The 16,374-nt window shown below is 46.8% G+C and overlaps 1 protein-coding gene across 1 annotated transcript; it reads right to left on the bottom strand.

Moving 5' to 3' along the window:
• Window positions 1-331: 331 nt before the first annotated feature.
• HPRT1 (hypoxanthine phosphoribosyltransferase 1) lies at window positions 332-15,324 on the bottom strand. Its single transcript, XM_026716542.2, has 10 exons — window positions 15,087-15,324; window positions 13,158-13,303; window positions 9,965-10,071; window positions 7,616-7,799; window positions 6,391-6,456; window positions 5,428-5,445; window positions 4,849-4,931; window positions 3,164-3,210; window positions 2,472-2,548; window positions 332-1,609 (listed from the first exon to the last, which is right to left on the bottom strand). The coding sequence occupies exons 1-10, from the start codon at window positions 15,322-15,324 to the stop codon at window positions 1,562-1,564; spliced, it is 1,014 nt and encodes a 337-aa protein (XP_026572327.2). The 3' UTR covers window positions 332-1,561.
• Between the last annotated feature and the right edge of the window lie 1,050 nt (window positions 15,325-16,374).

Consider the following 16,374-nt stretch of genomic DNA (forward strand, 5'->3'; position numbering starts at 1 on the left):
GGGCAAACTCAGGGAGACACTGGAGGAGGAAGGGGGGCAGGGGCTGGCAGGCAGTGGCCTATGGGGTTGTGAAGAGTCTTGACACAACTCGGGGACTGACAACTGTGAAGACGACAAGGGCTCCTCCGTCTGACAGGTGGCTTTCTCGGGAGGAATTGCCCAATGCCTGTTGACTTTGCCAGAAGCCAGCAGGGTTTTCCCCACAGGGCCAATCACCACTCCTCTTGCCCCCCACTGCCCAAGTAGGCCCCAATTCTTCCCTGAAATCATTGGCCTGGGACGAGGACGGGGAAACTGAGGCAAAGAAAAAAAGCGAGGGCACAGCAGGTGGTTGCTTTAAGTGTACGGTGGAGCCAGCTCACAGCTGCCTGGGCAGCCTCTTTGGAGAAAGAGCTTTTATTTTATTTTTTTAAAGTACATCCACTTTGTGCACCTCAAAGGGTCAGCGTTACAATCGTGGGTTGTTTGTTTCTTTGTTTTTCTTTTTAAACCAACGACACAAAATACCGAGACGATGAGTCCGGGTGCGAAAGGCAACGCAACTCAGCTGATGGAGGAAGGATGACCGAGGCGCACAAGCCTGGGGTGGGGGGAACGGGACTTGAGTGTTGCCGGCTGGATGGATGGATGGATGGACGCCGCTTTTCCTTCGCTCAGCCTTTAGCCAAAGGACGCCAGTGCGCTCAAATCCTCAACTTTCGGTGACGCTGCCGCATTTTTCCCCCCTCCAGACGCAAACCGACTCTTTTCTTTTAACTCTGCCACAGGCAACTGAAGCAACTCTTGGGAAGCGGCCCAGCAGAAGAGCATCGATGCTCCTTTCGAGGACACCCAAACCCACCCAATCCAGGGGGCTCTGTGGGCCCCCTTCCCGCCCCTGAAGCAGCAACCCATGGATCACCCCCCTCTCTCCCCCCCCACAAATCTCAATTACATTCCATTACAATATAAAACTTAAATTACTTGTTTTTTTAAAAAATATTACTAATATAGATTTTCCCATCTTAAAATGCCTTATACATTTACAGTACTTGGAGCTATTTCATGAACTGATGAGGTTTTCAAAAAGAGGGGAGAGGGAAAGGGAAAGAAAGAAAGAAAGAAAGAAAGAAAGAAAGAAAGAAAGAAAGAAAGAAAGAAAGAAAGAAAGAAAGAAAGAAAGAAAGAAAGAAAAAGGAAGGAAAAAGAAGGAAAAAGGAAGGAAGAAAGAAAGGAAGGAAGGAAGGAAGGAAGGAAAGAGAGAGAGAGAGATCTGTTTTTCTCAAAGGAGGGACTGGCTAGGAGGAGGAGACGCATAGTGCAAATTTAAAAAAAAAAGGGGGGGAAAGCGGAAATCTCCTTTTTTGACTTCCCAGATGCAAAGGATCAAGACGATTCTCCCATGCGGTACATGCAATAAGTTATAAAGCAAGAGGCTACGACGAGAGAAGCGCAGGGGGAACCACTCCACAATCCGAAGCTGCCGTTTTGGGCCGAGAGGCAGAGAGGGAGAGAGAGAGAGAGGGGGCCGCCAGAGGTCAGCTTCACGGTCTCGCTGCGCTTCTGAAGACACCGTCCGGGATCACGCCTTGTACTTCTCCTTCCCGGTCTCGCTGATCACGCAGATGTGCTGGTGGAAGACAAGGAGCGTCAAAGGCTTCCAAAATTCATAAGGAGCGAGAGGAGACGAGCCTTTTGCCGATTCTCCCCGCGAAAGCCAACTTTTGGGGCGCGGGGGATGCAAATACCCACCTCACCCCCACCCCAAGGGACGTCACAGGGCGGCCGGGCTCAAAATAAACTCCGTGCTCTTCCTGGTTTGATGGGTGGCCCTCCATCTGCAGCCATCTCATGTTTGGAGCCACAATGGCACTGGGACGGTCCTCACACTTACAACAGTTTGTAGCGTTCTCAACGGGTCATGCGGTCAAAATTTGGGCACTGGGCAACCAGCGGGGTGCATGGTTGCCGCATGCCAGAGACACATGATCTCCACCGCAACCTTCCCAGATGGCTTCTGTTCTGGCAAGCAAAGCCACTGGGGGAGCCAGATTCACTTAATGACTGTGTGCTTCACTTAACAACTGCAAGCTTGGCTGCCTCGCTTGCTTAGCCCCCTCTTTCTTTAGCAAAAGGAACCCTCGTCCAAACTGGGCTTTTAAAGTCTGGGGCTACCTGCAGAGTCCTTGAATTCTGACCGTTGCTTTGCCAAGAAGCCGCCTCGTGTTTGGCGATCTTGGTCGGTTTGCTCCGTACCAAACTGTGGGAAGCCACAATCAAACTGGGAAAGGTAGCTTGGGGGCCCTCTGAGTCGCCACAAGACTCCAGACATTCCCAACCTTGTTTCCCCAAGGCAAAAAAAGAAAAGAAATCCGTTTCTGCTGCCTCCTTTTGACCCCTTCCGGGCGCTAAGAGAAGCAGAGCAAAGGCAGGGGTGAAAATCTGTGCTTTTTTTTTCTTTTTTAACCAGGTCACCTGTGTCGATCACTTACGTTCAAATCTCTGAAGTATTCGTTATAATCTAGAGCATATCCAACCACAAACTTGTCCGGCACTTCAAAACCAACGACTGGAAAGAACCACAATAAAGCAGGTTAAAACTTAGGCAGAACTGGGGACAACCGTGTTCGTAAATCTCAACGATGGCGCCACTTGGCATTGACCGGAGCTCCTCGTTAAAAAGAGCAAAACGTCACGGACCTTTTTTAAAAATTAAAATAAAACCAGGTTTGTTATCATAAGCCAGTAAATTAAACAGGTGGCTATTTTCCTAATGTCACTTGAAGTTCCACCGGGTGTAAAAGGAGAAGGAAGTTGGAAGAGCTCCCCCCAAATTAAGAGCCAATACACACACACACACACTGCAAAATCATGCTTGACCCCAATGTGGCTAAGCTGAAATCCTAAACGTGGTCATTAGGGAGTAAATCTCTTTTAAACAGAAGGGGGCTGAGCTCTGGCTTACACTCTTAGCTGCTTTGGCTTAGTTTTGCCTATAAACACACAGCCAACAACTGGATTTTTCAAGGCACAGAAAAGCTGTTATTGTGAGCCAGCTCCGTCCTTTGTCACCGGAGCCTCCCTTCGCTGACTAGTTTCAGCCCACCGATTCCTGGTCTCAGCGACCTTCCCTTAATCCCCGGGCCTCTAGGATTACACTCCAGCTTACACAAGAGTCACTTACAATCAGGCCGGTATCCTACACTTCGGGGTGTCCTTTTCACCAACAAGCTGTCAAAAAAAGAAAAAAGAAAAAAGAAAAAAAGAAATAAGCCAAACCAAAAGTCAGCTCATGGAACTGATAAGGACCAAAAATGATAAGGGAATCCGTACATTCCACGCCGGCTAAGGCAGGATTGTTCAAGTCTGGCAACCTGCGGACTTCAGCTGCCAATTCTCCTGGGCCATCGGAGAGTTTTAAATCCACAAGTCTTAAAAGTTGCCAAGGTTGGACACCTCTGAGCTCAGGTTTACGTTCTGCCCTTCCTCGCAGGTGCAGCCAAAAATGAACAGCCCACCCAGAGCCAGATGGAACCCTCCGGATGGAGTTTTAGGCGTACACAAAGGCCGTTTCTTGGCTCAGGCCTCAGCAGAGGAAGAGGCGAAGGGCCTCTGCTGCCTCCTTAACTGGGGCAGGAGGAAAAAAGGGGGAAACGCTTCCCCACTTCGTCCCTGCATATCAGCCTCTGCTTCACAGCGGCAGGAAAGAGTGACTTGGCCCACATACGCTGCCTGATGCATTTATTTTCCACAAGCCTCACAAGTTAAGAGTGTGGTTGTGTGTGTGTGTGTGTGTGTGTGTGGTGGAGGGGCTGTGTGTTTATCTCTACTGTACAGAAGCCGGTTCAGCGACGGCTTGCCTGCTATCAGTGCTGCATGCTTGGTCAAGGTCAGAACGTGACCAAGACTCGGAGCGGCTTGTTAAAGGCAACTGAAACTGGCAGGGAGCAGCTTGAATCAACAGTGACGTCCCTGGTTCGGGCCAGCAGTTGCACTCGCCTTGCGAAGGGCCGTGGTGGAGCCTTAAAAGGCGGAGTGACTTCCTGGCTCAAAGGGGAAAGAAAGCCTGTAAAGTCTCCAGCCAGATTTGGGAAATGGACCCTCTTCGCAAGTCCTGCTCCATGCAGCTCCTGGACGAGGTTTCCTCCGATCTCCCTTCGCGTGGGTAGAGAGGAGGGGAAGCAGCCGGCATTGTTAGGGACACCTTAGCCCAGGGGTCCTCAAACTTGGCAACTTTAAGGCTTGTGGACTTCAACTCCCAGAATTCTCCAGCTGGAGAATTCTGGGAGTTGAAGTCCACAAGCCTTAAAGTTGCCAAGTTTGGAGACCTCTGCCTTTAGCCCCACTCATCATTCCGGGCCTTTCTCAAAATCAGAGGCCTTGAGGAAGGGCCAGACTAATTACAGGTTCTCCGATGGGAGAGAAGGAAGCCCCTCCAAAGGGACCACCTGCCCTTTTAGTTCATCAGCCTGCAAGACCAGCTCCTTTCGAAGTTGATCGCAGTGAGGCCAGCAAAGACGGATACAGTACATAAAATAGTTCTAATTTACCGCAGCTTCTGGAGAGAGAATGTGGAGGGATCGTAAACGTAGAAGACGGGTCTTTCGAGGGCTGTGCGTGAAGGACACTGATAACCCCCCCTCCTCCCAATCTTCTGTTATTAGACCCTGGTTCAGTGAAGCAGGCAGACAAGACCACGTTGCAAGCTCTTATTGTTTTTGTAAGGGAAACAATGGCGGACCACCTGAGCCAAAAATTACCTCCTCTGCTCGGATATGTTAGCTGAAGTCTTTCCCTGAAGTCGGATCACTTCAGGCTGGGGGTGGGGTGGAGGGGGCTTTCAAAAGTGACCCGGGGACAAGCTCTGACCTTGCTACTTTGACCATCTTTGGATTGTACTGCTGGAGCAGAGACAGGAGAGTCTGCATTGTCTTCCCTGTGTCGATGATGTCCTGAGGAGGAAACAAACCAAGGGGTCACACAACAGCTTGTTTTTGGAGGAAAAGTACAGCAAAGGATATCACACTCGGGTGAGTGACTGGCCAGAATAAAACTAATGCTGCATTGGGGCATATTAGGCCTAGAAAAAACTAATAATAAAGATAACGTATCTATAAAAGGAGATAGCTTCGGGGCTTGAAATACAGGACTAAAACTTGATCATCTCTTTATGGGGCCTTTTACAAAGTAAACTTGAGCGTGAATTATTAATGTGCATTTGGTCACAAAGATAGTTAATAAATCTTGTTTCAACAAGAATATTTCAACCATTTTCCTCATCCCCGTTTGGAAGAAATTGATAGGTTTGAAGTGGCCTTGAAATTTGCAACTGCAAGAAGATTCTAACCCACATACAGCTTACTCAGACCTTGGAAGGAATCAGTGGAACTCAAGGCAACGGGCCCCAAAACATACATAAAGGTAGTACCTGCCCACTGAAGTACTTACTTCTACAATCAAGACATTCTGAAAAAGAAAAGACAGAAAGACATCAGTAATTTTAGTTCCGTTTTGAACTCAAACTTCTATTTTTCCAATCCCCCCCCCCCAATTTTTAAAAAACTAATTAACTACCACATAATTATAGGTAAATGCCCCATCAGTAAAACAGGCAAGGAGAAAATGGCTACAAATTGTTCCTGGTGTTTAAAATATACAAGTTATTAAGAGCTCATTAGCACATTCTTTGGGACTTTAAACAATTAAGTTCAAACATAAAACGTCTAACCACAAAGCAGTAAGAATTAAAACTAGGAAAGACATTGAATTAAACGCCTTAGAAGCACATCCTAAATGCTTTTAGTTAGCTAGCATTTTTGAAGTGGTTTAAGTACTTTCTCATGGCCAAAACTAACAAATGTTTTTGAACATACATCTAGAGAACAACTTTAAAGTCAGGAACTCTCTGGCTGAACTTAGAAAAGGGATCATTTGAGACATCTGGAAGGTTTTAGGAAAATCTGCTCAAAGTAATGTCTATTTCTTTTTGATCCCAGGATCTGGTGTTCAAAGCTGCAGTGATGTGGGCCAACATAGGTACCCCTTGCTTTTATTTTTTCTGAGGTCATCTCCTTCCTTTCTTAAAGGAACAAGAGCACCATTTCTGTGTTTATAAACACAGAAATATAAAAATGTGCACCCTGCTCCCCTCACCAGAGTCACCGTATCCTCACAACTGCAGAATTTGCTGGGGCAGAAAGAACCCCCATGATTAGCTAGCAAAGCTTTCTGACAAAGCCAGAATTCCAAGGGAAACTTGGCAACATTTTTTGCATTGAATTTTTTTTTTTAATGAAATACTTTCACACCTTAATTGCATTTCATTTTAAGTACATTTTGCTGATGCACATAGCATTGCCTATCCCTTTTTTTCCAGAAGCCTCCGTATCCACGTCTTCTTTTGGGACATACCTTCCCAGTCAAGGTTGATAAGTCATCCCCGCCAATTACTTTTATATCGCCGGTTGACTGGTCATTCTAAGTTTAGTCAGGAAAGAGAGAAAAAAAGAAGTAAAGCTGTTATTAATAGTACAGAAACCTCCAGGAAAGGAAAAAAACAAACAAACAAACCATAGCCTTTTTTGAAATGGAAACTTTTCAAACATTAGCAAGCCTGTGGCTTCATCCCCCTCATAGCAAAAGGAAAAGTCATGTTTTCTTAGCCGTCATAATCCTGCAAACAAGGGTTTTTATTTTTCCTGCCTAATCCTACAGATCTTAATGCACACAGAGTCCAAGGTAAGCCCCACTCATTTAGATGGGGTTTAGGCCCAGGAAAATGTGCACAGACTGCTCACAGAGAGACACTGTTTTTATATTATATGATACATAGTATTAGGATACATATAATAACAGCTGCGAAACTGGTGTATGTCCAAAACTGGAAGAATGAAGATACCCCTACAGAAAGTGAACTAATAAGGAAAATATTAGTCCGTGCAAAGATGGACAGACTAACTTTAGAAATCAAAGATAAGGGTGAGACAGAGAATTATGAAGTCTGGAGTAAAATGTATCAATGGCTGGAGTCAAGGAAAAAGAAAGAAAGGGTTGACGCTTTATAGGAACGAAAGCTAAAGTTTTGTAACCCAAGGAGAATGGAATATAATGGACAAATATGAGATGACATGAATGCATGAGTATAAAAGATGGTTGTTAATATGTATATAATCGTAGATAAATGTAAACAGAAATAATGCAGCTAGCATCATACTAATAACATAAGAGAAAAAGGAAATTAACTGTTATGTGTATCTCTATACTACAGCTTGTGTGGCCAAAATGGTGGCCAAGAAGGTCACACTGTGTTCAACTGTTTTTAAAATTTATTCAATAAAATTTATTTATTTTTTAAAAGAAAAGAGGCACTGTTTTCATCCTTCTGTTGAGGTTGTTTCTCACCCCAACCTGAGATGTTTGCCCTTGTTTGCTTTGAAGCAAAAAGCCAACCACAGTTCATCCACGATTGGATTGCATGTTCACAGTAAGATTTGAAGGAGGCAGAAGGACCATAAATTGTTTTCAAATAACTGCCTGTTTCGTCTCCCCCCCCCCAATTGTAGCCCCCACCCCAATTCCAGCTGACAATAAGCCACGAATTTAAAAAAAAAAACACGTCTCCAACAGACCAACTTACACAGTAGCTCTTCAGGCGGATGAAGTCGACAGTCATCGGAATGGATTTGTCGCTGTTCCGATTCAGAGCTTTGATATAATCCAGTAAATCGGCAAAAAATTTGTAGCCTCCCTTCAGCACGCAGAGAGCCACAATGTGGTGGCCCCCCATGGCTTTCATAATTTCCCGGGCTAACCTCTCCGTCCTATGGGAGCGGGAAAGAAAGGAGTGAGAAAATCGAGATTTACTACAAGTACCCCCCCCACACACACACACACAACTGAGCCCAACATTTCTGTCGCTAACCGAAACGGTCTGTTAATGGGAGGAAAAAACCCCACGTTGCAGCTTTTCCGGCATTGCTGCAGTTGTCAAGTTAGCAACATGGTTGATGAGTGAACCTGGATTGTCCCCGCTGTAGCTTCGAACAATCACTACTAAATGAAGTATTGTAAGTCCGGGACTACCTGTACAGAGACCCTCGGGGTTTGCACCCCAGGTAAGCCAGGGGCTTCAACCCAGTTTGAGGAAACAAAGGTGGCAAGAATAAACAAACACGGCCTTCTTCTTTGTTTTTTGTTTTTTTGGAACCTCCCATCTGACAGTGAACCTGACTGTTGACCGGCTGGTCAATGACATGCCGGCTTTTTTCTCACTTGCCAAGGTTAATCTAATCGTGGTGCTGCCAAACAGCCTTAGATCTTCCAGGGAGCTTGTGCCAAAGCAAATCTCAGCCTCCAGATAGTTGACCAGACAACCTACGGAAGGTATCGGGCAGCGAGGTTGTTGGAAAGGAAAGGGAGTCAGGCTTTGCAACGGCCAAATTGCCGGGGCTGTCCAGGAATTCAAGAGCAAAGTGGAGAAATGCCTTCGGATTGGAGAGCCATGCTTTCGAGGTGTGGCACAACGGCAGGCCACTATAGCAAAGCTTGCCACGCATGTTTATACACCTGCTTCCTTTACATCCTACATTGGTGTGTGTGTGTGTGTGTGTCCAACCTTGACCACTTATGGACTTCAACTCCCAGAATTCCCCATCCAAGCAGATGCGGGTGGCTGGAGAATTCTGGGAGTTGAAGTCTACAAATCTTAATAAAGTGGACCAAGATTAAAACCCTTTGTTTTACATTTTTATATATTTTTATATCTATATGTCTATATCCATCTACCCCTCCCCCCTGTACACACACAAACACTATGTATATATGTATGTATGTAAAGGTTCCCCTTGCACATTTGTGCTACTCGTTCCCGGCTGTAGGGAGCGCTGCTCATCTCCGTTACAAACCCAAAGAAGAGCCAGTGCTGTCCGAAGACGTCTCCCTGGTCATGTGGCTGGCAGACTAAACGCCTTCAAAGGTGCACAGAACGCTGTTCCCTTCCCACCAAAGGGGACCCTATTTTTCTACTTGCATTTTTTACGTGCTTTCAAACTGCTAGGTTGGCAGAAGCTGGGACAAGTTAAGGGGAGCTCACTCCGTGACGTGGCGCTAGGGATTCGAACCGCCGAACCGCCACACATATATGGTTAGTAAAGAGGACCTTACTTATGAGAAGAAAAATTGATTGGGCAGTTGCAGAAGCTGTATTACATTTGCCCAGATTGCTAGGCATCTGCTTAGTAGGGATAAAACGAAAGATTAATCCTGGGGAGATTTTTAGCTGTACAATGTTTGCCTTGCCATTTGTGGCGGGGAGGCTGGCGAACGGCTGGCCTCGTTTTATCGTCACCAATCTAGCAGAAGTGCCACATGCTGCACCTTAGCCAGCACTGTCTCCGTTTCAGGGGACAGAGTCCTGCGCGGGTGGGGCCTCCCGCTTATGCTCCTTGCCAAATTTATACACACCTTCAGGTGCAGAGGAGCAAACTTCGTAACTCTTCATCAGGGAAGCTTCCTTAAAGCAAGCTTGTACAGTTGGCCCTCGACTTACAACCGTTCGTTTAGTGGCCGGTCAAAGTTAGAATGGCACTGCTGAAAAGGAGACTTATGGCCGTTTTTCACAGTTACAACCAATCCCATGGTCAGGTGATCAAAATTTTGGACACTTGGCAACTGGCTCCTATTTATGATGGTCACAGTATCCCATGGGGTGGGGTGTGTGGGGTGTGTGTGTGTGAGGCAATCCCCCCCTTTTGCGATCTCCTGACAAGCAAAGCCAGATTCACTCAACAACCATGTCCCTCACTTAATGACTGCAGGGATTCCCTTGGTAAGAAAGGCCCCGAGTTGGGGCAAAACTCGCTTTAACAACCGTCCCTGCTGAGCAACCTAAATGCCGGCCCTCCGCTGTGGTTGTAAGCCAAGGAGCCCCTGCCGTAGCATGCAGGGAAACCTGCATTTCGGGACAGACCCTGCCGGTCAGACCAACCTGTCCAAGATTAGTCCGTGAGGAATGTAGACTTTTTCCAAATCTTCTGCGTAATGTTTGGGGATGCAGAACAAATCCAGGTCGTACCCTTGTTCATCATCTCCAATCTAAAAAAACAAAAAAAGGTGGCGGGGAGGTAGCACACGATGACATTAGAAACCAGGACTCTGGGTTTTCTCCCACCTGAAGCCGTGAACCGGTGGCCTGGGGGGGGTTTGCACGCTTGGCATTCTGGGGTGGGGCCCGAAAGTCTCGGGGGATATGTGGCATTTTTTGCCCCTTTTCGGAATGATTTGATTCTTTGAGACAAAGGGGCAGCGGATTCACTGCTGCAGGCAACCTGGACGATTCAGGGTTCCTTCATTCGTGTGAAGAAGGGCGTATGTCACTTAAAGGGGGGGGGGGAAAACACGATATTTCCTGCTGGGAAACAATGCAGGGGACGGTTAGCTGAGCAAGTTGGGAGTTGGGCAAGCCGTAATTTCTGGCTCCGTGAAAAAGAAACGTTTATGCAAAAGCAGCTCGGTGCAAATAGCATTAAAATGCAGGCTGGCAAGGCTCCCTGGGCTAAAGTTTAATCGCCAGACTGTTTTTGACAGCCTCCTCGCTGCCACACCTTTCCTCTATCCAGGCACTTTCTGGTCCGGCCACCCAAAGAAGCCATTTCTACTTGCGGCGCTGCCAAGCCCGTCTTACTTAACCGGGAACTCAGCGTGCCACAGAAAAAAACGCACCGGCTGGACCCTGATCATCATTACAGGCTGCGTTTCCATTAAAAGCGCATTTCAGAGTGCGGATAACATCTGGTCAACGAGAAAAGCTGCATCCCACACAGAGAGAGCATCGTGGTCTGTGACCCACGTTTTACTGAAAGAGGCAAGCGAGTTTGCAAAGATTCCACCCTTTGGGACCCCAATGGGACCCCAATGCAAAGAGAGCCCTTTAGCAAATGTTAAATAATTTGTAACATATATCCAAGCCATGATTCAGTACATCAAACGGTACCGGACAAGTTCAGATGCCATAAAAAAAAAAGAAAGAAAAAAGCTTTCACTTTTAAACAGAAGCAAGCAGCAGCGTTCCGCTATCCTCAGAGCTATATATTTCAGCTTATGCAAAACATGTGCTGGAAGGGATACCGTATCAATGGCGAGGCTCACACACACACACACACACACACACACCTGGCTTTTTTATCCAATATCCTGCGTGCTGATATGTCACCTGAGCAGCAATATATAACTAGAGAAGGAATTCCTTGCAGTCAACATCTCTTTGAGAAAGGTTCTGCAGAACTTTCGAGGTCAATTTGAAAAGCAATATAGAAACTGCCATGATTAATAAGCAGTAAAATTCCGATTACTCTGGGGTTTTATAAACTCTTACATCACTTCTTTCATTATTAGTATCTTTCCAGATCAGTTTACTGTCTCTTCCCCAGCCATGGGCTCTTATCTTTGTTTAAAAAAAGGGACCATGAAAACAATACACTAATAAACTAATAAAAAGCAGCTTGGAAGTTTACAGAGTTCTACTTGGGGGACTTTGATAGGACAGACCTTTCCACCTCAGGTTCGAAGCGCTAGGTTACTTCTACAGATTTAACAGAATGGAGGGGAAAATGAGATATACCACACAGGGACAGCAATCTTCACCTTAAAAGAAGAGCGTCTGGTTACGATAAATGTCTCCTAACCATTAGCCTCTTGGGTGCACACGACTTGGGATGGCTTCAAAAAAATCCCTCCACTTTATAGCTGATATTTTTCTCTCCTTATCAAATCTGTTGGAACAGCCTCGATGCTTCCTGAAAGATTATCCCCGCCCCCCACCTCCCCAGTTAAAAATAAAATCAAAACAGAATCTCAGACAGGAAAAGAGCCCCCCGCCCAGGTGAGGAAGCACCCACGTCCGAGATCTAATATGATCTCCTGCATTTTAATAATAATAATAATAATGATAATAGTGATGCATTACTGGGGTTTGCAATGACCAAGTTCTGCCTTTCCTAACGCCTGGAGATTTGGGACCTTCATCTTCCTCCCACCAGCCCCCAGGCAAAGGGCGGAAGGGGTTTCGCCCAGCAGACCCCGGTCTCTCTTTCTCCAAGCCTGGAGCAGGAAGTGGCTCCTCTCAGCACGTGCCTGACGAAGGGCGGCGTGTGCCTGTTTGCCAGGCAGGATCCGACCCACCAGGCACAGCGGCTTTCCAGGATTCTGGGGAAGGGGATCTTGGGGTCTTTTCTGCAGGGATCCCTCTCCCTCTCTCTCTCTTTTCTAAAAGCATCGTCCCTGTTCAGGCTGCCGGGCAGGCAAAACTTGTTGCTCTGGGACAGGCGGGGTGGGGGGGGGGGGAACATCCTGTTTGGCACCTGGGTGGCGCCCACCTACTCACACCTACATCCACCCACAACCCTCCAACTGAGGCCTTTAAAAGGACCCCCCCAACAACACCGACAGAGGTGCGTGCGTGCGTGTGTGTGATTATAAACACTTCTGGCTCCAGGCTTTCCCCCACCCTCCTAAAATTGCTCCCTCCAGGGTGGGGCAGAGCCCACCTCGCCCTCCTTCCAGCTGCTGTTTCTTCCTGCAGCTGGTAAATGGGGCGGGGGACCAGACCCCCTCCTGGTTGTGTCTTTTTTGGGGGAGGGGGACGAGGATCTGATAAGGCCCTTTCTGTGCCTGGCCAGCCCTGAAGACCCCCCCCCCCCACTCCTTGGTGGGTCTCCTCCTCCTCTCCTCCCCCCCCCGGGGGGTTTTCTGCCCCCCCACACACAAGGGACAACCCCACCCACTGAAAGGGTCTGCCAGGGCACAGAGGGCACCTTGCAGGCCTTGGCACGCCCCCCCCCGCCCCAAAATGGCCTTCTCCTCCTGCTTTCTGCTGACCATCCCTTCCTCCCCCGCCCCCCCACAGGCCAGGAGGGAAGGGTCCACTCTTTGGGGGCAAGGGGGGCAAAAGGAGCAATGAATGGGTATGGAGGCCCTCTGCACATGCTCAGAGACCCTTCGCCGCGAGCTTTGGCCTCCCTCCCTCCCGGCAAAAAAAAAAGGCCTCTTCGGCCGTGGAGGATGGGTTACCTTTCTCCTCTCCTCCCCCACACGACCGAAAGCCCCCATCACTTCCACGCGCCCCGTTGCCAGGCAACGCAGCCAGGGAGCCCCCTCCTACCCCCCCGTCCCGTCCGCCTCACCACGATGCAACGGCCTTCGGCGCCGCCGCCCCGCTGTTTCCGGCCATGGCGGCGGGAAAGCGGCCGCCGCGCTGCTCCTGCCGCCCCGCCAGCCGCCGAGGGTGCCGGGGCCGCTTCTGCCGCCGCGGCTGCTGCTGCTGCTGCTGCTGCTCCTCGCGGGAGGGAGGAGGGAGGGAGGGAAGCGGGGGGGGGAGGAGGCGCGCGCCGCGCCCCGCCCCGCCCCGCCGAACGTGCGAGAGCGGCCGGCCGGCCGGGAGGGGCTGAGGGGGGGGGGGGGGGGGGGCGCGCGGGCGCCCCTGGCGGACAACCTGGTCCGTTGGTCGGTCGGGAGGAGCGGCGGTTCCCGCCAAAGCTGCTTTACCTCAGATGAGACGCTTCCCTTCCCCCCAAAAAACAATAAATCCTGTGAATCACCTGGTTGGAAGCCGCTTCGAGTCACCTTGGTTGGGGAAGGTGGGCGGCATAGAAATATAAATAAATAGTGTAAATTGTAAAGAAATGAAAAGGGAGACGCTGGATGCCTGGATAGGTAGGTAGGTAGGTAGGTAGGTAGGTAGGTAGGTAGATACATAGATACAATAAAAAATATCACATTACAAATTACAAATAAAATGAGAAATGAAACGTAGACACTGGCTGCCTAGAGATATAGGTAATAGATTATAAATTATAAAAATAAGAAATGAAATGAAATGTAGACACTGGCTGCCTAGATAGATAGATAGATAGATGATAGATAGATAGATAGATAGATAGATAGATAGATAGATAGATAGATAAAAAAATAATTATAGAGAAATGAAATGAAAATGGAGACACTGGCTGTCTAGAGATGACAGACAGACAGACAGAGATGAATGATAGAGACGGATGGATAGAGAGGGAGGGATAAATAGATGGATAAAATAAAAAATAAATCAGATTATAAATAAAATAAGAAATGTAATATAGGCACCTAGATGTCTCTGGCCAAACCTTTCTCAGCTAAATTCGGGTTTGGGGAAGGTCCCCCCCAAATGTGGCTTAACAATAATAATAACAATAATAAAATAGAGGCAGCCCCCTGGTCCCTTTCTTTGTAGGTCAGTATGTTTAATTTTGCCCCATGGTTTTGAAGGTTTTGACATGCTTTAAGGTTTTAATTTTTAAAAAAGTTTAATTTTACTGTGGTGCTTCAAGGGAGGGTTGATCGTGTTTTAGTATTTAAATAAATCAGATTTAATCTGGCCCACTCCTATGTTCAAGAAGCCAGTTCTTTCCGGCATCCAAACCCAGAAATTTAGTTTTTCTTACATCCCCCCTTCTCTGAATGTTCTGATCCTCAAAGTCAAAAATCTGGGCTGGAAATTTGGAGATCTTTTTTTAATAACATGCACCAGGAGGGCACCTAGATTGGGGAACTGTGCCTTAAGGATGGGGATTTATTTTTATTAGTATCACTTACAAATAACTCAAGGCAGCGAACATATCTAAACACACTTTCCTCTTCCTATTTTCCCCACAACAACCCTGAGGTGGGCTGAGGAGGCACCCGTCTAGCTTCCATGGGTAAGGCAGGACTTGAACTCACAGCCTCCTCCTTTCTAGTCTGGTGCCTTAGCCACCAGGCCAACCTGCTTAGGTTTGCTATTGCTTCCCCTTTGCCAGTCTCAGGGTCCCAACTAGGAAACCCTGTTAAGAATTAAAAATCTGTTTCATCAGGATATTAGTTTGCTCCAATGAAGTAAACTAGTGTGAATAGAGGGCTATGAAATTGGTAGGCAGAAGGGTGCAAGCACAAGAAATCCTTCCAAAGAGGACTTTTTAAAAAAATCTTTGTGCTGCTCTTCTCAATGGCAGATGCCTGAAAATACAAAAGGCCATTTTTTTAATTAATAAAAGTGTTAAATTGCCCTTCCTTATGAAAGACACTTGACCTCTTGCTTGTACTTCCTTTTGCTTTCCGCTTGCAGAAATCGTTGGTATGGGTTGCGTGTGTGTTGCTATGGTTCTCTTGGCGTGTGCTAATCTGCACCCACTGGGGAGAACACCTGTGGGCTGCAAAACCCATTGATCGGGGACTCTGTCCTTTGTTCAGCAGGTAAGACAAGAAGGGCTTGTTAAATATTATCTCTGTTTCTGGTTCCAATTCAAGGCTGTTAGTAAACAGCAGGATGAATCCTGCCATCCTTCTAAATTTAAATTTGCAGAGTTTGCTTGCCTTGAGATTGCTAAACAAATGAATGCGGGATCTAAAGAGGCAAACTACTTATCTCTTTGCAGCCATACATGGATGAACATGTGTTATATTTATCCAAAGTTCTCTTCCAGATGCCTCCATTAAATAATGGTGATATCCTTCAAATTACTCATTGATACTTACATCATTTTTACCAGATGTGCTGGATCATTACTCTTTTATTTCCTAATATACTGTATTTTGGCAACTACCATAATATTTTACAACTTTCAAGTTGCTGTATCTGTGTTCTAGGGCTTATCTCCATTGTAATCTGCTGTATCTTTGTTCTCTGCCCAGAGAATTATGCTTTTGGGGAGATCTGAAACAATAAACTTGTAGTTATCATTACTGCTTCTGTGCATTCTAAAGAATAAAAATGACAGCCCCTATGCAGTATGGAATAGAACACATCTCTTACATTTCAAGAGCGAAGCCCTATGCTAATGTGGCTGATAATTCAAAGAAATAAGGAATTGGTTGGAGAATGATGACACATATATATTTCAAAAGATAACACTTTTTCCAGCAGAATAAAGGCAAAAGTCAGAGTTGGTCTGAAACCCAGAAAAGCCACTTTTCCTTGTATGCTTATGACTGCATTTAAAATAAATCCTGGATTAGTTCTAATCCCATTTTAAAAAATGCAACAAAAGCAAAACTAAAGAGCTTTTTCAGGCATAGCCAAGAATTATAGGTATTTCTGAAACAAGTGCAACACTATCATTTGGTCAGAAATAAATCTCGCCATGTTTAGGATGGCGTGTTTCAAGTGAGCACAAGATTACAATACATGCCTTACGAGCAGGGTCTTCCACCTCACATACTTCCTCTCCATCTCTTGCCCCCCCCACCCCAATAAATTTTAGACAGTAAACTTTTTAGAAGCAGGGGTGACTTTTTTTAATGCTTCTAAGGAACATCTCCCCCCCCACACACACACACACTGATAGCACTATACGAATGAATATTTACAATAGTATTGAAGACTTGGTGGGA

The sequence above is a fragment of the Pseudonaja textilis genome, chromosome 12 (genome assembly GCF_049901715.1).
Source record: "Pseudonaja textilis isolate UNSWEBS1 chromosome 12, rPseTex1.2, whole genome shotgun sequence".
Lineage (NCBI taxonomy): Eukaryota > Metazoa > Chordata > Lepidosauria > Squamata > Elapidae > Pseudonaja > Pseudonaja textilis.